Consider the following 21,692-nt stretch of genomic DNA (forward strand, 5'->3'; position numbering starts at 1 on the left):
AGGGAGAAAACAATCTCTTTGCACATGCTGATGAGATCAAATCCCAGAAGAAAAGCTAGCACCTTCTTGCCTGAGGTGGTTCCTTGGGAGTGTTAGACAAAGACAACTTTAAATGATCCAATGAATTCTTGGATCCTGAAAGTAAGGATGTGAACAGTCCAATGAGCTTCTGGATCCTGAGAGTAAAACTTCAAACAGTCCAATAGCAAAACAGGGTGTCATCTTCCAAGGGTGGGTGATCCCAAGTGCTGGCAACAGATTCGGGACATTAGCAAGTCCAAAGAGGGTCGCTTGTTCTCATCAAAGGGTCGGGCTGGGCGCTGGTCTAAGCAGCATTCCAGAGTCAACTTCCTTGTTACTTCTAATATCAGACCTTAACTGGGCTATTGCTTCTTATTCTCAGAACACTAAATTTCAAAAAAAATAACATTTCTAATTTAAACATTAGGAAAACCTTAAAGGATAAACACACATACTTATACTTATAGGCAGGACTGTACATCTACCTACTGGCAGGGCTTGCTTAAAACTAATAGAACCTTAACCTAACTGAAGAACCTTTATTAAACCGCAAAATCCTAAACTACAGGCATAAATTTAACTAAGAGGAGCTTTTACTACATCCTAGATGACACAAACACAAGGGAAATCATATAGCATTGGCACAAACATTCATATGCGTTCTCTGTGAACCTTATGGAGGCTTCTGAACCACACAAGTCTCTGCGTCCGGGCATGGAGCCAGTGTAGCCAGGCAACCTGACTTCAGGAAAATATTTTGTTTATTTTCCCATCGGTAACAATCCATGTGTGTTAAGCTTTCTTTGGGTTTTCTCACTCTCCTCTATTTTGCTCCACCCACACCACAGCCGTTTCCCCCACTCTTTGGGCCACCCTTTCAAAACAATCAGAAGGGCTTTCTTTTTTATTTTAACACTGAAGGTCTGTCACCGGAGAGAACAACCTTATGAGATTAACATCATTTAGCAAAACAACACTACACCAATGACAGCACACACACACACACACAAAGCGGCAGACAACCTTCCTCAAATGAGGAAGCAGGGAAGGCGGTGGGCAAAACAGCAGATCGACTCCACTAGGGACGCTTTGCAGGAGGAGAATCCCTGTGCAAACAAAAAAACACAGGACAAAACCACTGGCCCCTTTTGCACGGGCGGAATATGGCGCCCTGGGCACGGCAAAAACGCCGTCCCCAGGGTGCTGTTCGCACAGGGGGCGCAGCTGCTTTGCAGCCGCGCCGCCCTTGCTCCACCCGAGCGGCATGAAGCCACCGTTTTCCAACCTCGCTTGGGAAGCGAGGTTTATGGAAAACAGCGGCTTGGAGCCACTGCCGAGAGAACGGCAGCAGCTCCAAGGCGCCTTCCCTCCCCCCATGTCCCATCGACCTACCTGTCCTGTGGCCCTCTGGCGTGTCGCCGAGGCCTGGGGACACGCCCCCTCTGCCCTGCGACTCCGGAGTGGTCACACAGGGCGGGGGGCGTGTCCCCTGGCCTCGGTGATGCACCGGAGGGCCGCAGGACAGGTAGGTCGCCCTGACCACAGCGCAGCGCTGCGCCGTCGTCCCGGGAGATTCTGGGACCGTTCATGCGAACGGTCCCGGAGGGGTTGGGTCAGCGTCATGTACGCCGACCAGACCCCTTCCGTGGCCATGCGGAAACGGCCACTGTGAAGCAAACAGCCAGCAGGTGAAGTAGTGCATGCGTGAACAGCCAAAGATTGGCAAGAACCGGGACAAGCAAAGTTCTGCCTCCCAAGAGACATTCCCTCCTGCGTGTGAGAAAGAAAAAGGAGGAAGGGCTATCCAAACGCATCCATCACTCAAAGCAATGGAAGATGTTTCAAAAACAATAAAACAGTTTTTCTCAGATGTAAATTTATGCAGATCCAATGACGGCACACAGTTAATTAACATTATTTACTGGGTGAAAGATCTCATTCTTAGGTGTCTGTTATACATTTTCATTTGTTAATGACATTTTTGGTGCACTTTGATCTACCTTCCTGAGAGTTCACTGTCTTGGAAATGTTTTGACAGAATAACATCCATAAATAGTCTGCACATGGGATCCAAGGGGATTTGAGGAGGAACAGAGACCAGATTCTTTCCGTTCAAGCAGCTTAATTGGATGCAGCCTCACGCAAGGGCTGGAGCTGCTGTTTGAAGGGCCTTTTCCAGAAGGAGGTGCTCTTACTGTTACCGATTCGAATTTTGAGAAAACATTTTCTCGAAGTTAAGTCACCAAGCTACACTGGCTCATAGTCAGGATGTGGAGATCTGTGTGGGTCAGACGCCTTCATAAGGCTCCCAAAGATTGTAAATGCAGGATTGTGCCAATACTATATGATTTCCCTTGTGTTTGTGTCACTCTAGGATGGAATAAAAGCCCCTTTTAGTTGAGTTTATGCCTGTAGTTTAGGATTTTAGTTTAACAAGGTTCTTTCCCCTAATGTTTAAGTTAGAAATGTTATTTTTGACATTTGTGTCTGTTAGTAAAAGCAATGGCCAGTTAAGGTCTGATATTAAGGGACAAGGAAGTTGGCTCTGGAATGCTGCTTAGACCAACGCCCAGCTGACTCTTTGATAAGGACAACGACCCTCTTTGGAATTACAAATCAAATCTGCAGCCAGCACCCAGAGGTCTCCCAGCCATTGGGAGATGTGCAGGAACTATCATTGGACAGTTTGAACTTTCCTTTTGTTACAGCATAGCAAGGCGGGAGCCTTAAGGCATCTCTGAAGGGTGTAGCCATCAGAGAACTGATAGCTGGGTGCGGCAGTGAGCCCATCTGGATTTCGCGGACAATAGACGCTATCTGCTTTCCATTCCGGACCATTGCGAAATCCCACGAGAAGACACCTGATAGCGAGATTTGGGTTTCCCATTCAGAAAAGTGTAACTGTATCTTGTTTGTAAACTGTGCTGTTTTATGATTGGTGTTCTGGGGTGAGGGACTTGCCCCCTCTCCTCCCCTTTGCCCCTTTTGAAGTTTGGGAATAAAAGTTCTTGCACTGCGTTGCAAGGGCGCAATTCCCTCCTGACCGAGCTGCGACCACCACCTGCAAATAAAATCCTTTTGCTTTGAAGAAACGCCTGCTTCCTGCGCCTCATTAAGTTGCTGAGCTGAAATCACTTATTGTTACCTGGCAATTCGCTGTAACATTATTGGTTGAAGGCCAAGGTCACGTTAGGTCTGTGATTATACTAGGAAAAATTCTAGAGCAGATTATTAGACAGTCTGTAAGCACTTGGAAGGGAATGCTGTGATCACTAAAAGTCAACCTGGGTTTATCAAGAACAAGTCATGCCTGACTGATCTCATCTCTTTTTTTGACTCCAGCATCACAGTGGCCGCCCATGGCGGGGGGGGGGGGTGCTTAAAACTCAGATTTTGCACCGGGCTCCATTTTCCCTAGCTAGGCCTCTGTCCTGAGGTGAGGGCAGAAGGGACTGCCGGCTGCCGGCTGGGAGTCCAGCTGGTGGGGGTCGGGGCAGGTGGGCGGGGCAGGGGAGTCTGCCATCCCTGCCCTCGGAAAGCTGCTTTTATAAGCACTGAAGCTGGGAGCGGGGCTTGGGGAGGCATGGCCACGACCACAGGGGCAGGTGGGGCATGGCCCCCCTCCAAATTCCCCTATAAAAATCTATACCTACATCACTGCCCCTGAGGAAGGGGTGCCCAGGGCTCCAGCCCTGCCGTGCTCCCCCTCATTACAAAGGTACAAAGGAGCAGCAGTGGTGTAGTGGCTAAAAGCAGAGGCTAAGAGGCTAACAGAAGAAGAAGAAGAAGAAGAAGAAGAAGAAGAAGAAGAAGAAGAAGAAGAAGAAGAAGAAGAAGAAGAAGAAGAAGAAGAAGAAGAAGAAGAAGAAGAAGAGGAGGAGGAGGAGGAGGAGGAGGAGGAGGAGGAGGAGGAGGAGGAGGAGGAGGAGAAGGAGGAGGAGGAGGAGGAGTTTGGATTTATATCCCCCCTTTCTCTCCTGCAGGAGACTCAAAGGGGCTTACAATCTCCTTGCCCTTCCCCCCTCACAACAAACACCCTGTGAGGTAGGTGTGCAGTTATACTAGGTGTGCAGTTATACTAGGTCTGCAGGTGTGCTCTGATCTGGAGGAACCGGGTTTGATTCCCCGCTTTGCTGCTTGAGTTGTGGAGGCTTATCTGGGGAATTCAGATTAGCCTGTACACTCCCACACACACCAGCTGGGTGACCTTGGGCTAGTCGCGGCTTCTCGGAGCTCTCTCAGCCCCACCTACCTCACAGGGTGTCTGTTGTGAGGGGGGAAGGGCAAGGAGATTGTGAGCCCCTTTGAGTCTCCTGCAGACGACGACGATGACGACTTCTTCTTCTTCTTCTTCTTCTTCTTCTTCTTCTTCTTCTTCTTCTTCTTCTTCTTCTTCTTCTTCTTCTTCTTCTTCTTCTTCTTCTTCTTCTTCTTCTTCTTCTTCGCATGCAGGAGGTCCCAAATTCGTTCGGCATCTCCAGGGGCAAGTCAAGTCAAGTAGTATTTCTTGTTTATTGGCTATAACATCCAAGTATACATACAGTTAAAACATTCAGATTAAAATAGTAAACTTACCTTTAGGTTAAAATATAAATGATTTATATTCACTAAATCTGAATTAAAAGGCCCCCCTCAAATACTTCCCACGTCGGTGTTTTTACAGCTTCTTCATACTAAACGAAGTTGACCACAAGTTCATTGAATCGTCAGTTCAAAACAGTGCTTTAAATACTCTGCTCGAATTTTCCTGGCTGCCAGGGCAAAAAGAGCCACCTTATAAGAAACATAGGAATCAATGTCAGAAAGTAGAAAAGTCAGTTTCTCATCATCAGACAAGGAATGGGGAATGTATTCTGCAGGTGAGGAAGGGACCTGTGTTGTTATTTTATATTGAAAGATCGATTTCGTGATCTCTCAATATGTGCACTTTCAACAAGGAGGATGGAGCCAGCAGCATGGAGGGGAGGAGGCTGAGGGAGAAGGCTCCAGGTCAACTGAGTCTGTGCTGTGCTGGTGGAGGAGAGGCTGAACACAGACGTTAGACCAGTGGTGGCGAACCTATGGCACGGGTGCCAGAGGTGGCACTCAGAGCCCTCTCTGTGGACACGCACAGAGTCCCCCCCGTCCCACATATCTAGGCTGGCCTGGGCCGCTGGGCTCAATTATTAGCATTAAACCTAAGACGTAGGCTGATTCCACATGGGCCAAAAACAGCAGTGTGAAAACGGTGTGAAAACGGTGTAAAAGGGTTTATACTGTTTTCACACCGTTTTCACACCGCTGTTTTTGGCCCTAGTTTTGGGGAAGCAGTGTAGATAACCCTGTTAAGCTCGGTTGCTGGCAACGGGGCTTGCTTCTGAGTTAACCCTCCTAGGGTTGTGATTCACCCGTTGGAAGAGTTCCACGGTTGCTTCAAAGCAAAACCACCGACTACCTCCGAGCTTACTCCCAAGTAACACACGCCTCGGAGCCAGCCGTTTTTTCTAAACTTAAGCCTCAGCATTCAGGTTAAATTGCCATGTCGGCACTTTGCGATAAATAAGTGGGTTTTGGGTTGCAGTTTGGGCACTCGGTCTCGAAAATGTTCGCCATCACTGAGTTAGACAGAGATGGAGAGGTCTTCCCCTCCCCCGCCCCCCGCTGCCACTATGTGTATGAGAGAGTGATCTCTTGATCAGTGCACTTAGGGAAGCAGGTTGGAACCAACAGCGTGGGGGGGGGGGGCAAGGGGGAAGGTGTGCCAAGCAGTGCAAAGAAGAAGAAGAAGAGTTTGGATTTATATCCCCCCTTTCTCTCCTGTAGGAGACTCAAAGGGGCTTACAATCTCCTTGCCCTTCCCCCCTCACAACAAACACCCTGTGAGGTAGGTGGGGCCAAGAGAGCTCTGAGAAGCTGTGACTAGCCCAAGGTCACCCAGCGGGTGCGTGTGGGAGTGCACAGGCTAATCTGAATTCCCCAGAGAAGCCTCCACAGCTCAGGCGGCAGAGCTGGGAATCAAACCCGGTTCCTCCAGATTAGATACACGAGCTCTTAACCTTCTACGCCACTGCTCCTCCAAAGGTGTGGGTCAGCTGGCCATGAGTGGAGAGAAGATGTCTAGGGCCAAACTGTTCCCCCCTGGCAAATCTCCCCGCTCTGGTGGCGAAGAAAATTTTTAGATCATGCTAGAAATGGTCTCACTTGCTGCAGACAGGATGAAAAGTGAAAGTGGAGCTCAAGTAAATATGTCCATACAAGAAATCTTGCTGCAACGGATATTCTTCCCCACCATGCACCAATTACAGTGTGCGTAACTGAGGCCCCTTCCGCACATGCAGACTAATGCAATTTCAATCCACTTTCACAATTGTTTGTGAGTGGATTTTGCTCTTCCGCACATAAAATCCATCTTCAAAGTGCACTGAAAGTGGAGTGAAATTGCATTATTTTGTATTTGCGGAAGGGACCAGCCCTTTGCTTTTTCATTACAGACTACACACGGTTCTCTCAGAATTCTCTCGGCCCCTACAGAGGTAGACAATGACAAACCTTCTCTGAACATATTTTGTCTTGATGGTGTGCCTGCGAACACACAAACACACAGAGTGGAGGGTCTTGAGTTCAAATCCACATACCGTCGTGAAATTTGTTGAGTGACCTCGGTTTAGTCACTTTCTCTTAGTATGACTGACCTCTCGGGGTTGCAGTAAGAGTCAAATGCAGAAGGGAGGCCTGTACACAGAGGTGGGATCCAGCAGGTTCTCACAGGTTCCCGAGAGTAGGTTACTAATTATTTTTGTGTGCCGAGAGGGGGTGACTAATGGGTGATTTTGCCAAGTGATTTTTGCCTTAGTTACGCCCCTCCTCTCAGCAGTAGCGCGCAGAACTTGAAGCAGTCTAGCAGGAGGTGCGCCGGCGTGCGTGGCAGCCTGCGCCTGCGTGCATTCGTTTCCCGCCCAAGGACCGGCGCAGCGGCTGCGTCCTTGCCACAGCCCCGCCCAGGAATGCCCGGCCACGCCCCCGTCATGCCCCGCCCAGCCCCATTGGCGCTACGCCACAGTTTGAATCCCACCACCATGGGAACCTGTTACTAAAATTTTTGGATCCCACCACTGCCTGTACAGGGACACCATTCTGAGCTCTTGAGAGGAAAGGTGGCATTAAAAAGACACTCGGCAGAGCTTTCTGATTTAACTGTCTCTGTGAATGTGCTGTCATGGCTCACTAGTGAAAGAAAAGCATTCTGCCCGGGCTCAGAGGCCCTCTGTTCGTTTTTAGGACTTTTCATGTGCTGGCGCTGAAAACAGGGCCAACCTCTGGTTCAGATAAACTCCTGCAAGCACTGGGCATTGGCGGGTTAAAAGAACGGCTCACTCTTTCTCCCACCCGGGTAAGAAGAAAGAATTTCATCTGTCCAAGGTTCAGAGGGGAGGGCCCCAGTGGCTTTCGGTAAAAGAAAAACCAGAAAAGAGTAAACAGTGTAGTTTAATTTATTGCATTTTGCTTCCTGGTTCCGACTGTGGGAGAGAGCCTGCCAGAAACCCGGGGCGGCTGGTGGGAGATGGCCGTGCCACTCTGCCCGGGCAGAAAACCAAGGGCCAGCCTGCCGGGCCATTATTACGAGGGGTACTTGGAGAAGAAGGCACCATGGGAAAAAGTAAGTGTTGCCAACTGTCCGGGGAAAAAAACAGCAGAGCTAGCTAGCCCATGAGCCTTTTCGCAGGGACGTGATCTGCAGAAATCTGCTTGCTGTGGCATGAAGTTGGGCACGGTCCCGTGGCGTGGCGACAGAAGGCGCAGCTGCAGAAACCCAAGGAGACAGTTAGCTCAGTCTGGCAGGAACTGACCATTTGCAGCGAACACGCGCTATGAAATGGCCAAGATTTTAAAATAAGCATGCCAAAGGAAAGCTTGGTTAATGTTTCTGAACCTGACTTCACTCTGCCCTGAAGTATACTGGATATTCTTGGGTTAGTCATTTTTTCTCTCTCTCTTTAACCTAACCTGCCTGGCAGCATTATTGTCGGGATAAAATTGTCAGGAGTGTTGCATGCGTGTCGTGTACAGGCTGGAAGAACGACGGGAGAAAAAGGCACCAGTTAGATAGGTGAAAACTTTCTTAGGCTGATTCTGCATGGGCCAAAAACAGTGGTGTGAAAATGGTGTAAAAGGGTTTAAAACAGTGTAAGAGGGTTTATACCGTTTTCACACTGTTTTCACATCACTGTTTTTGGCCCATGCGGAATCAGCCTTAGTGAATGCATTGTCGAAGAGTTTCATGATTGGATTCAACTGGTTGTTATGTGTTTTCCAGGCTGTGTGGCCGTGGTCTGGTAGATCTACCAGACCACGACCACACAGCCCAGAAAACCCACAACAACCAGTTTCTTAGGTGGCTTTCTATTTCCCTGTCATGTATATAGTTGGTGGATTTGACTTCTGATTTCTGCCCTATTGATCTATGTATCAATTTCTGCCCGTTCTATGTATTCTTTTAAAATCACTTTGCCAGGTATATTTTCACCCGTGATCAGTAACCATTCTTGCTTCTTGGGCGTTGCAAGGTTATGGGCTTGTTATGCTGGTTTTAATTAGCCTCCGATTTTTTCGGGGTTGTTCCCTGTTGGTTGCGGTTTATTTTACATAAATCATCTGGAGAACCGTTCTGATTGAGAGAGAAGGGCTATAAATAAGACCATAACTGGCAGTGGCAGTTTGATTAGGGAGGATGAAGCCAAAGGCCTTCTTCACGTGCTCAGAGACACTATCACTTCATATTCCAGGGCTGACCCATGGTGATCCTAATTGTAGATTTCGCCCCAGAACTCTTGTTAAGGTTTGCACCTGGTTAAAAATTGAGTTTGTAATGGAAAGAGGGAATCCTTTTTTGTTTTCGAATGGAGTTGCCAAATGACAAAGGACGAGGCCTTTTGACCATCTTTTATGTCTGTTATCACCAGCTTGTCAGCCGGAATGTATTTAGTGATTGAGATGCATTCCCATATGTAACTGCTACAAGTTAGATGTAACCAGCCTGCTATATTTTATTGCTGCTACTCTGGGACATTCTTTCCTTCATCTTTGCTTTATGGTTTCACATGCTGTGTAGATAACTAGGCTTTCCCCTGATATTCTAGTCCCATGGGAAACAGGGTTGTTTCCGCTGTCCTGTGCGGGGGGGGGGGGGGGGTGCTAGGTGGCTTTATCTCTATCGCTGGCCTCTCTTTCTCACATTCCTTGGGAAGAAGGGAGAGGGGATCAAAAGCCAGGTTAAACTTGATTTAAGTGCAGTTTCTATGTATGGTGGTTTTTGCACAGCATACCAATAACGTGTGTAACACATTATTAATGAACCCGGTTTCCCGTTTGCCTTCGCACTGGAGATTTCAGGAAGCGATTGCAAACAGTCCAGATGGCTGCGGCTCTTTTGGTTTCTCCGAAAACTAGTTCAGTGATTTTGGTAAAACCTGGGTTGAGGGAAATATAACGGGCTGGACGCGTTTTAGGGGAGAGCCCTGTGCAAACTTCTTTCCCAAAATGGGATAAATGGCTTCCTCGGCCCATTATGTTTGGGCTGTGCAGAAACCACCTATGTCCACTCAGAAGAAAGTCCCATTCGTTGGGGCTTACTCCCCAGTAAGCATGAATAAGATCACACCTTTGCAGGACGAGCCGGGACATATTTGTTCAGCAGCAAATATCCCTGAACTCAGGGGAATTTCTGCCTACCATAGGATCTGCACTTGGTCCAAATCTCCAACAATTTGGTAAATTATAGAACTGGGTGGGGGTGCAAAATAAAATAAAGAGCACGTTCTATTTTGCCTCTTACTGAAATTGATTATAACACCTTGGGAGTAGAGACTCTAGGTCCATCAAGAACCTAGAATATAATACCGTGTTTCCCCGAAAATAAGACAGTGTCTTATATTAATTTTTGCTGCCAAAGATGCGCTATGTCTTATTTTCAGGGGATGTCTTAATTTTTCTGTGTTCTGTTCGTCGGGCACGCTTCCAAACAAAAACTTTGCTACGTCTTACTTTCGGGGGATGCCTTATATTTCGCACTTCGGCAAAACCTCTACTACGTCTTATTTTCCGGGGATGTCTTATATTCGGGGAAACAGGGTAGTAATGATTCTCGCTTCCCCTTGCCCACAGGAATACAAGAAATTTTGGGCTGGCCTCCGAGGCCTCCGTCTTTATTTCTACTACACCAACAGAGCTATCCAGGTAAATGCACTGGGGAAGACAGGCGGTGTGGCCTAGCAGGTAGGCAATCCATAGCTTGGGGGGTTTAACTCAGTTCTTCAACCGCTGTAGGATGTGGGGTGGGTGCGGGGAGAAAGATGCCTTTTCTAAATAGCAGGTGAGATTCCAACAAGGAACTTCGTGCTGTGCTGTAGAGCAATGCTTAGTAGAAGAGTTTGAAGAAGAAGAGTTTGGGTTTATATCATCCCCCTTTCTCTCCTGTAGGAGACTCAAAGAGGCTTACAATCTCCTTGCCCTTCCCCCTTCACAGCAAACACCCTGTGAGGTAGGTGGGGCTGAGAGAGCTCCAAGAAGCTGTGACTAGCCCAAGGTCACCCAGCTGGCGTGTGTGGGAATGTACAGGCTAATCTGAATTCCCCAGAGAAGCCTCCACAGCTCAGGCAGCAGAGCTGGGAATCAAACCTGGTTCCTTCAGATTAGATACACAAGCTCTTAACCTCCTACGCCACTGCTGCTCCTACCTACCTTTCATCTGTATAGTTATGCGGGCAGGCAGGCATGGCCCCCTGTAGCCATGCTGACGTCTCTGCGTCCCTGCGTAGCTACAGAGCTGCAAGACAGGACCTTTAAAAATGGAGGGAAGCTCGGCCGCTTAGAGCGCTCCCCGGCCAGCCGTTCACTCGCGAGTGGCTGCAACCTGTATTAAAATAAAAGAATCGCGGATAGCACGGTTCTCAAAAAACCCATTTCAGGGGAGATAACACGGGGCAGCCTCGCTTTAGAGGCGGGAGTCGTGCAAAGTCTCTCTCCACACACACCCCCCGAACGAGTTTTTTCCCTTCCACAGCCAGGGTTTATGGGCCCGTGCGGAAGGAACCTGAGAGGTGGAGAACTGTAACGTAACATAAAAGCCTAGAACCGTGGTGGCGAACCTTTGGCACTCCAGATGTTATGGACTACAATTCCCATCAGCCAATTGGCCATGCTGGCAGGGGCTGATGGGAATTGTAGTCCACAACATCTGGAGTGCCAAAGGTTCGCCACCACTGGCCTAGAAACTTGGCAGAGAGATGGAGGACTTGAAATAGAACCGGAAACATGAGGTCTAGAAACGTGGGTACTGAGTCTGCCTGCAATTCCTCCCCAGTATGTCGAGCTACTTGATCTGTCTGACTTTGTGTCTCTGGTGGATGACGACCCCCCGAGAACGGTGGCCGGCTGGACCGTGGAGGAGGCCAAGTTGACCCTGAGGATGAGAAGCCAAGAAGTGCAATTAAAGGTAACCCTTCTGGGCCACGAGGGAATCCTCACATCATTTGCAGGAAAGGACAATCAAAAAGGGGAGAAAATTCATCGAGCGCTGCTCTCTGCACCAACAGGACCTCCAAACTCTGATGCAGGGGTGTGAAAAGAAAAGGGAGGGAAAAAGGACCAGGGGATTGTAATGTTTTGGAATGTAAACAAAAAGCGGAAATACGTTTTGGGGCATCAGAGTTCTCCCCAGAATCCCTCAGTCAACAACAACGAGCCTTTATTGGCATACAAATCCCTCAGTCCCTGCTCAGCGCTCTGCCAGAGGAAGCCTTTTGCTATTGGCTCTCCGTCTGCTTCCCAGAGGGGGCTCCATCGCTTTGTCCTTCTCTCACAGCCCCCCCCCCCCCCCCCCCCCCGCGACACCCCCCCCCCCCCCCCCCCCCCCCCCCCCCCACCCCCCCCCACCCCCCACCGCCCCCCCTCCCGCCTCCTCCCCCACCCCCCACCCCCCCCCGACCGAGAACCCCCCGCCCCCACCCCCCCCCCCCACCGCCCCCCCCCCACCCCCCACCCCCCGCACCCCCCCCCCCCCCCCCCCCCCCCCCCCCCCCCCCCCCCCCCCCCCCCCCCCCCCCCCCCCCCACCCCCCCCCCCCCCCACCCCCCCCCCCCCCCACCCCCCCCCCCCCCCACCCCCCCCCCCCCCCACCCCCCCCCCCCCCCACCCCCCCCCCCCCCCACCCCCCCCCCCCCCCACCCCCCCCCCCCCCCACCCCCCCCCCCCCCCACCCCCCCCCCCCCCCACCCCCCCCCCCCCCCACCCCCCCCCCCCCCCACCCCCCCCCCCCCCCACCCCCCCCCCCCCCCACCCCCCCCCCCCCCCACCCCCCCCCCCCCCCACCCCCCCCCCCCCCCACCCCCCCCCCCCCCCACCCCCCCCCCCCCCCACCCCCCCCCCCCCCCACCCCCCCCCCCCCCCACCCCCCCCCCCCCCCACCCCCCCCCCCCCCCACCCCCCCCCCCCCCCACCCCCCCCCCCCCCCACCCCCCCCCCCCCCCACCCCCCCCCCCCCCCACCCCCCCCCCCCCCCACCCCCCCCCCCCCCCACCCCCCCCCCCCCCCACCCCCCCCCCCCCCCACCCCCCCCCCCCCCCACCCCCCCCCCCCCCCACCCCCCCCCCCCCCCACCCCCCCCCCCCCCCACCCCCCCCCCCCCCCACCCCCCCCCCCCCCCACCCCCCCCCCCCCCCACCCCCCCCCCCCCCCACCCCCCCCCCCCCCCACCCCCCCCCCCCCCCACCCCCCCCCCCCCCCACCCCCCCCCCCCCCCACCCCCCCCCCCCCCCACCCCCCCCCCCCCCCACCCCCCCCCCCCCCCACCCCCCCCCCCCCCCACCCCCCCCCCCCCCCACCCCCCCCCCCCCCCACCCCCCCCCCCCCCCACCCCCCCCCCCCCCCACCCCCCCCCCCCCCCACCCCCCCCCCCCCCCACCCCCCCCCCCCCCCACCCCCCCCCCCCCCCACCCCCCCCCCCCCCCACCCCCCCCCCCCCCCACCCCCCCCCCCCCCCACCCCCCCCCCCCCCCACCCCCCCCCCCCCCCACCCCCCCCCCCCCCCACCCCCCCCCCCCCCCACCCCCCCCCCCCCCCACCCCCCCCCCCCCCCACCCCCCCCCCCCCCCACCCCCCCCCCCCCCCACCCCCCCCCCCCCCCACCCCCCCCCCCCCCCACCCCCCCCCCCCCCCACCCCCCCCCCCCCCCACCCCCCCCCCCCCCCACCCCCCCCCCCCCCCACCCCCCCCCCCCCCCACCCCCCCCCCCCCCCACCCCCCCCCCCCCCCACCCCCCCCCCCCCCCACCCCCCCCCCCCCCCACCCCCCCCCCCCCCCACCCCCCCCCCCCCCCACCCCCCCCCCCCCCCACCCCCCCCCCCCCCCACCCCCCCCCCCCCCCACCCCCCCCCCCCCCCACCCCCCCCCCCCCCCACCCCCCCCCCCCCCCACCCCCCCCCCCCCCCACCCCCCCCCCCCCCCACCCCCCCCCCCCCCCACCCCCCCCCCCCCCCACCCCCCCCCCCCCCCACCCCCCCCCCCCCCCACCCCCCCCCCCCCCCACCCCCCCCCCCCCCCACCCCCCCCCCCCCCCACCCCCCCCCCCCCCCACCCCCCCCCCCCCCCACCCCCCCCCCCCCCCACCCCCCCCCCCCCCCACCCCCCCCCCCCCCCACCCCCCCCCCCCCCCACCCCCCCCCCCCCCCACCCCCCCCCCCCCCCACCCCCCCCCCCCCCCACCCCCCCCCCCCCCCACCCCCCCCCCCCCCCACCCCCCCCCCCCCCCACCCCCCCCCCCCCCCACCCCCCCCCCCCCCCACCCCCCCCCCCCCCCACCCCCCCCCCCCCCCACCCCCCCCCCCCCCCACCCCCCCCCCCCCCCACCCCCCCCCCCCCCCACCCCCCCCCCCCCCCACCCCCCCCCCCCCCCACCCCCCCCCCCCCCCACCCCCCCCCCCCCCCACCCCCCCCCCCCCCCACCCCCCCCCCCCCCCACCCCCCCCCCCCCCCACCCCCCCCCCCCCCCACCCCCCCCCCCCCCCACCCCCCCCCCCCCCCACCCCCCCCCCCCCCCACCCCCCCCCCCCCCCACCCCCCCCCCCCCCCACCCCCCCCCCCCCCCACCCCCCCCCCCCCCCACCCCCCCCCCCCCCCACCCCCCCCCCCCCCCACCCCCCCCCCCCCCCACCCCCCCCCCCCCCCACCCCCCCCCCCCCCCACCCCCCCCCCCCCCCACCCCCCCCCCCCCCCACCCCCCCCCCCCCCCACCCCCCCCCCCCCCCACCCCCCCCCCCCCCCACCCCCCCCCCCCCCCACCCCCCCCCCCCCCCACCCCCCCCCCCCCCCACCCCCCCCCCCCCCCACCCCCCCCCCCCCCCACCCCCCCCCCCCCCCACCCCCCCCCCCCCCCACCCCCCCCCCCCCCCACCCCCCCCCCCCCCCACCCCCCCCCCCCCCCACCCCCCCCCCCCCCCACCCCCCCCCCCCCCCACCCCCCCCCCCCCCCACCCCCCCCCCCCCCCACCCCCCCCCCCCCCCACCCCCCCCCCCCCCCACCCCCCCCCCCCCCCACCCCCCCCCCCCCCCACCCCCCCCCCCCCCCACCCCCCCCCCCCCCCACCCCCCCCCCCCCCCACCCCCCCCCCCCCCCACCCCCCCCCCCCCCCACCCCCCCCCCCCCCCACCCCCCCCCCCCCCCACCCCCCCCCCCCCCCACCCCCCCCCCCCCCCACCCCCCCCCCCCCCCACCCCCCCCCCCCCCCACCCCCCCCCCCCCCCACCCCCCCCCCCCCCCACCCCCCCCCCCCCCCACCCCCCCCCCCCCCCACCCCCCCCCCCCCCCACCCCCCCCCCCCCCCACCCCCCCCCCCCCCCACCCCCCCCCCCCCCCACCCCCCCCCCCCCCCACCCCCCCCCCCCCCCACCCCCCCCCCCCCCCACCCCCCCCCCCCCCCACCCCCCCCCCCCCCCACCCCCCCCCCCCCCCACCCCCCCCCCCCCCCACCCCCCCCCCCCCCCACCCCCCCCCCCCCCCACCCCCCCCCCCCCCCACCCCCCCCCCCCCCCACCCCCCCCCCCCCCCACCCCCCCCCCCCCCCACCCCCCCCCCCCCCCACCCCCCCCCCCCCCCACCCCCCCCCCCCCCCACCCCCCCCCCCCCCCACCCCCCCCCCCCCCCACCCCCCCCCCCCCCCACCCCCCCCCCCCCCCACCCCCCCCCCCCCCCACCCCCCCCCCCCCCCACCCCCCCCCCCCCCCACCCCCCCCCCCCCCCACCCCCCCCCCCCCCCACCCCCCCCCCCCCCCACCCCCCCCCCCCCCCACCCCCCCCCCCCCCCACCCCCCCCCCCCCCCACCCCCCCCCCCCCCCACCCCCCCCCCCCCCCACCCCCCCCCCCCCCCACCCCCCCCCCCCCCCACCCCCCCCCCCCCCCACCCCCCCCCCCCCCCACCCCCCCCCCCCCCCACCCCCCCCCCCCCCCACCCCCCCCCCCCCCCACCCCCCCCCCCCCCCACCCCCCCCCCCCCCCACCCCCCCCCCCCCCCACCCCCCCCCCCCCCCACCCCCCCCCCCCCCCACCCCCCCCCCCCCCCACCCCCCCCCCCCCCCACCCCCCCCCCCCCCCACCCCCCCCCCCCCCCACCCCCCCCCCCCCCCACCCCCCCCCCCCCCCACCCCCCCCCCCCCCCACCCCCCCCCCCCCCCACCCCCCCCCCCCCCCACCCCCCCCCCCCCCCACCCCCCCCCCCCCCCACCCCCCCCCCCCCCCACCCCCCCCCCCCCCCACCCCCCCCCCCCCCCACCCCCCCCCCCCCCCACCCCCCCCCCCCCCCACCCCCCCCCCCCCCCACCCCCCCCCCCCCCCACCCCCCCCCCCCCCCACCCCCCCCCCCCCCCACCCCCCCCCCCCCCCACCCCCCCCCCCCCCCACCCCCCCCCCCCCCCACCCCCCCCCCCCCCCACCCCCCCCCCCCCCCACCCCCCCCCCCCCCCACCCCCCCCCCCCCCCACCCCCCCCCCCCCCCACCCCCCCCCCCCCCCACCCCCCCCCCCCCCCACCCCCCCCCCCCCCCACCCCCCCCCCCCCCCACCCCCCCCCCCCCCCACCCCCCCCCCCCCCCACCCCCCCCCCCCCCCACCCCCCCCCCCCCCCACCCCCCCCCCCCCCCACCCCCCCCCCCCCCCACCCCCCCCCCCCCCCACCCCCCCCCCCCCCCACCCCCCCCCCCCCCCACCCCCCCCCCCCCCCACCCCCCCCCCCCCCCACCCCCCCCCCCCCCCACCCCCCCCCCCCCCCACCCCCCCCCCCCCCCACCCCCCCCCCCCCCCACCCCCCCCCCCCCCCACCCCCCCCCCCCCCCACCCCCCCCCCCCCCCACCCCCCCCCCCCCCCACCCCCCCCCCCCCCCACCCCCCCCCCCCCCCACCCCCCCCCCCCCCCACCCCCCCCCCCCCCCACCCCCCCCCCCCCCCACCCCCCCCCCCCCCCACCCCCCCCCCCCCCCACCCCCCCCCCCCCCCACCCCCCCCCCCCCCCACCCCCCCCCCCCCCCACCCCCCCCCCCCCCCACCCCCCCCCCCCCCCACCCCCCCCCCCCCCCACCCCCCCCCCCCCCCACCCCCCCCCCCCCCCACCCCCCCCCCCCCCCACCCCCCCCCCCCCCCACCCCCCCCCCCCCCCACCCCCCCCCCCCCCCACCCCCCCCCCCCCCCACCCCCCCCCCCCCCCACCCCCCCCCCCCCCCACCCCCCCCCCCCCCCACCCCCCCCCCCCCCCACCCCCCCCCCCCCCCACCCCCCCCCCCCCCCACCCCCCCCCCCCCCCACCCCCCCCCCCCCCCACCCCCCCCCCCCCCCACCCCCCCCCCCCCCCACCCCCCCCCCCCCCCACCCCCCCCCCCCCCCACCCCCCCCCCCCCCCACCCCCCCCCCCCCCCACCCCCCCCCCCCCCCACCCCCCCCCCCCCCCACCCCCCCCCCCCCCCACCCCCCCCCCCCCCCACCCCCCCCCCCCCCCACCCCCCCCCCCCCCCACCCCCCCCCCCCCCCACCCCCCCCCCCCCCCACCCCCCCCCCCCCCCACCCCCCCCCCCCCCCACCCCCCCCCCCCCCCACCCCCCCCCCCCCCCACCCCCCCCCCCCCCCACCCCCCCCCCCCCCCACCCCCCCCCCCCCCCACCCCCCCCCCCCCCCACCCCCCCCCCCCCCCACCCCCCCCCCCCCCCACCCCCCCCCCCCCCCACCCCCCCCCCCCCCCACCCCCCCCCCCCCCCACCCCCCCCCCCCCCCACCCCCCCCCCCCCCCACCCCCCCCCCCCCCCACCCCCCCCCCCCCCCACCCCCCCCCCCCCCCACCCCCCCCCCCCCCCACCCCCCCCCCCCCCCACCCCCCCCCCCCCCCACCCCCCCCCCCCCCCACCCCCCCCCCCCCCCACCCCCCCCCCCCCCCACCCCCCCCCCCCCCCACCCCCCCCCCCCCCCACCCCCCCCCCCCCCCACCCCCCCCCCCCCCCACCCCCCCCCCCCCCCACCCCCCCCCCCCCCCACCCCCCCCCCCCCCCACCCCCCCCCCCCCCCACCCCCCCCCCCCCCCACCCCCCCCCCCCCCCACCCCCCCCCCCCCCCACCCCCCCCCCCCCCCACCCCCCCCCCCCCCCACCCCCCCCCCCCCCCACCCCCCCCCCCCCCCACCCCCCCCCCCCCCCACCCCCCCCCCCCCCCACCCCCCCCCCCCCCCACCCCCCCCCCCCCCCACCCCCCCCCCCCCCCACCCCCCCCCCCCCCCACCCCCCCCCCCCCCCACCCCCCCCCCCCCCCACCCCCCCCCCCCCCCACCCCCCCCCCCCCCCACCCCCCCCCCCCCCCACCCCCCCCCCCCCCCACCCCCCCCCCCCCCCACCCCCCCCCCCCCCCACCCCCCCCCCCCCCCACCCCCCCCCCCCCCCACCCCCCCCCCCCCCCACCCCCCCCCCCCCCCACCCCCCCCCCCCCCCACCCCCCCCCCCCCCCACCCCCCCCCCCCCCCACCCCCCCCCCCCCCCACCCCCCCCCCCCCCCACCCCCCCCCCCCCCCACCCCCCCCCCCCCCCACCCCCCCCCCCCCCCACCCCCCCCCCCCCCCACCCCCCCCCCCCCCCACCCCCCCCCCCCCCCACCCCCCCCCCCCCCCACCCCCCCCCCCCCCCACCCCCCCCCCCCCCCACCCCCCCCCCCCCCCACCCCCCCCCCCCCCCACCCCCCCCCCCCCCCACCCCCCCCCCCCCCCACCCCCCCCCCCCCCCACCCCCCCCCCCCCCCACCCCCCCCCCCCCCCACCCCCCCCCCCCCCCACCCCCCCCCCCCCCCACCCCCCCCCCCCCCCACCCCCCCCCCCCCCCACCCCCCCCCCCCCCCACCCCCCCCCCCCCCCACCCCCCCCCCCCCCCACCCCCCCCCCCCCCCACCCCCCCCCCCCCCCACCCCCCCCCCCCCCCACCCCCCCCCCCCCCCACCCCCCCCCCCCCCCACCCCCCCCCCCCCCCACCCCCCCCCCCCCCCACCCCCCCCCCCCCCCACCCCCCCCCCCCCCCACCCCCCCCCCCCCCCACCCCCCCCCCCCCCCACCCCCCCCCCCCCCCACCCCCCCCCCCCCCCACCCCCCCCCCCCCCCACCCCCCCCCCCCCCCACCCCCCCCCCCCCCCACCCCCCCCCCCCCCCACCCCCCCCCCCCCCCACCCCCCCCCCCCCCCACCCCCCCCCCCCCCCACCCCCCCCCCCCCCCACCCCCCCCCCCCCCCACCCCCCCCCCCCCCCACCCCCCCCCCCCCCCACCCCCCCCCCCCCCCACCCCCCCCCCCCCCCACCCCCCCCCCCCCCCACCCCCCCCCCCCCCCACCCCCCCCCCCCCCCACCCCCCCCCCCCCCCACCCCCCCCCCCCCCCACCCCCCCCCCCCCCCACCCCCCCCCCCCCCCACCCCCCCCCCCCCCCACCCCCCCCCCCCCCCACCCCCCCCCCCCCCCACCCCCCCCCCCCCCCACCCCCCCCCCCCCCCACCCCCCCCCCCCCCCACCCCCCCCCCCCCCCACCCCCCCCCCCCCCCACCCCCCCCCCCCCCCACCCCCCCCCCCCCCCACCCCCCCCCCCCCCCACCCCCCCCCCCCCCCACCCCCCCCCCCCCCCACCCCCCCCCCCCCCCACCCCCCCCCCCCCCCACCCCCCCCCCCCCCCACCCCCCCCCCCCCCCACCCCCCCCCCCCCCCACCCCCCCCCCCCCCCACCCCCCCCCCCCCCCACCCCCCCCCCCCCCCACCCCCCCCCCCCCCCACCCCCCCCCCCCCCCACCCCCCCCCCCCCCCACCCCCCCCCCCCCCCACCCCCCCCCCCCCCCACCCCCCCCCCCCCCCACCCCCCCCCCCCCCCACCCCCCCCCCCCCCCACCCCCCCCCCCCCCCACCCCCCCCCCCCCCCACCCCCCCCCCCCCCCACCCCCCCCCCCCCCCACCCCCCCCCCCCCCCACCCCCCCCCCCCCCCACCCCCCCCCCCCCCCACCCCCCCCCCCCCCCACCCCCCCCCCCCCCCACCCCCCCCCCCCCCCACCCCCCCCCCCCCCCACCCCCCCCCCCCCCCACCCCCCCCCCCCCCCACCCCCCCCCCCCCCCACCCCCCCCCCCCCCCACCCCCCCCCCCCCCCACCCCCCCCCCCCCCCACCCCCCCCCCCCCCCACCCCCCCCCCCCCCCACCCCCCCCCCCCCCCACCCCCCCCCCCCCCCACCCCCCCCCCCCCCCACCCCCCCCCCCCCCCACCCCCCCCCCCCCCCACCCCCCCCCCCCCCCACCCCCCCCCCCCCCCACCCCCCCCCCCCCCCACCCCCCCCCCCCCCCACCCCCCCCCCCCCCCACCCCCCCCCCCCCCCACCCCCCCCCCCCCCCACCCCCCCCCCCCCCCACCCCCCCCCCCCCCCACCCCCCCCCCCCCCCACCCCCCCCCCCCCCCACCCCCCCCCCCCCCCACCCCCCCCCCCCCCCACCCCCCCCCCCCCCCACCCCCCCCCCCCCCCACCCCCCCCCCCCCCCACCCCCCCCCCCCCCCACCCCCCCCCCCCCCCACCCCCCCCCCCCCCCACCCCCCCCCCCCCCCACCCCCCCCCCCCCCCACCCCCCCCCCCCCCCACCCCCCCCCCCCCCCACCCCCCCCCCCCCCCACCCCCCCCCCCCCCCACCCCCCCCCCCCCCCACCCCCCCCCCCCCCCACCCCCCCCCCCCCCCACCCCCCCCCCCCCCCACCCCCCCCCCCCCCCACCCCCCCCCCCCCCCACCCCCCCCCCCCCCCACCCCCCCCCCCCCCCACCCCCCCCCCCCCCCACCCCCCCCCCCCCCCACCCCCCCCCCCCCCCACCCCCCCCCCCCCCCACCCCCCCCCCCCCCCACCCCCCCCCCCCCCCACCCCCCCCCCCCCCCACCCCCCCCCCCCCCCACCCCCCCCCCCCCCCACCCCCCCCCCCCCCCACCCCCCCCCCCCCCCACCCCCCCCCCCCCCCACCCCCCCCCCCCCCCACCCCCCCCCCCCCCCACCCCCCCCCCCCCCCACCCCCCCCCCCCCCCACCCCCCCCCCCCCCCACCCCCCCCCCCCCCCACCCCCCCCCCCCCCCACCCCCCCCCCCCCCCACCCCCCCCCCCCCCCACCCCCCCCCCCCCCCACCCCCCCCCCCCCCCACCCCCCCCCCCCCCCACCCCCCCCCCCCCCCACCCCCCCCCCCCCCCACCCCCCCCCCCCCCCACCCCCCCCCCCCCCCACCCCCCCCCCCCCCCACCCCCCCCCCCCCCCACCCCCCCCCCCCCCCACCCCCCCCCCCCCCCACCCCCCCCCCCCCCCACCCCCCCCCCCCCCCACCCCCCCCCCCCCCCACCCCCCCCCCCCCCCACCCCCCCCCCCCCCCACCCCCCCCCCCCCCCACCCCCCCCCCCCCCCACCCCCCCCCCCCCCCACCCCCCCCCCCCCCCACCCCCCCCCCCCCCCACCCCCCCCCCCCCCCACCCCCCCCCCCCCCCACCCCCCCCCCCCCCCACCCCCCCCCCCCCCCACCCCCCCCCCCCCCCACCCCCCCCCCCCCCCACCCCCCCCCCCCCCCACCCCCCCCCCCCCCCACCCCCCCCCCCCCCCACCCCCCCCCCCCCCCACCCCCCCCCCCCCCCACCCCCCCCCCCCCCCACCCCCCCCCCCCCCCACCCCCCCCCCCCCCCACCCCCCCCCCCCCCCACCCCCCCCCCCCCCCACCCCCCCCCCCCCCCACCCCCCCCCCCCCCCACCCCCCCCCCCCCCCACCCCCCCCCCCCCCCACCCCCCCCCCCCCCCACCCCCCCCCCCCCCCACCCCCCCCCCCCCCCACCCCCCCCCCCCCCCACCCCCCCCCCCCCCCACCCCCCCCCCCCCCCACCCCCCCCCCCCCCCACCCCCCCCCCCCCCCACCCCCCCCCCCCCCCACCCCCCCCCCCCCCCACCCCCCCCCCCCCCCACCCCCCCCCCCCCCCACCCCCCCCCCCCCCCACCCCCCCCCCCCCCCACCCCCCCCCCCCCCCACCCCCCCCCCCCCCCACCCCCCCCCCCCCCCACCCCCCCCCCCCCCCACCCCCCCCCCCCCCCACCCCCCCCCCCCCCCACCCCCCCCCCCCCCCACCCCCCCCCCCCCCC

General features: G+C 69.0%; 1 protein-coding gene across 1 annotated transcript; it reads left to right on the forward strand.

Moving 5' to 3' along the window:
* The first annotated feature begins 7,513 nt into the window (after positions 1-7,513).
* Positions 7,514-11,620, forward strand: STAP2 (signal transducing adaptor family member 2). The gene is made up of 3 exons (XM_048497755.1): positions 7,514-7,657; positions 10,162-10,233; positions 11,360-11,620. The coding sequence occupies exons 1-3, from the start codon at positions 7,562-7,564 to the stop codon at positions 11,618-11,620; spliced, it is 429 nt and encodes a 142-aa protein (XP_048353712.1). The 5' UTR covers positions 7,514-7,561.
* Positions 11,621-21,692: the final 10,072 nt, after the last annotated feature.

This window comes from Sphaerodactylus townsendi, linkage group LG05 (assembly GCF_021028975.2).
Source record: "Sphaerodactylus townsendi isolate TG3544 linkage group LG05, MPM_Stown_v2.3, whole genome shotgun sequence".
NCBI classification, from domain to species: Eukaryota; Metazoa; Chordata; class Lepidosauria; order Squamata; family Sphaerodactylidae; genus Sphaerodactylus; species Sphaerodactylus townsendi.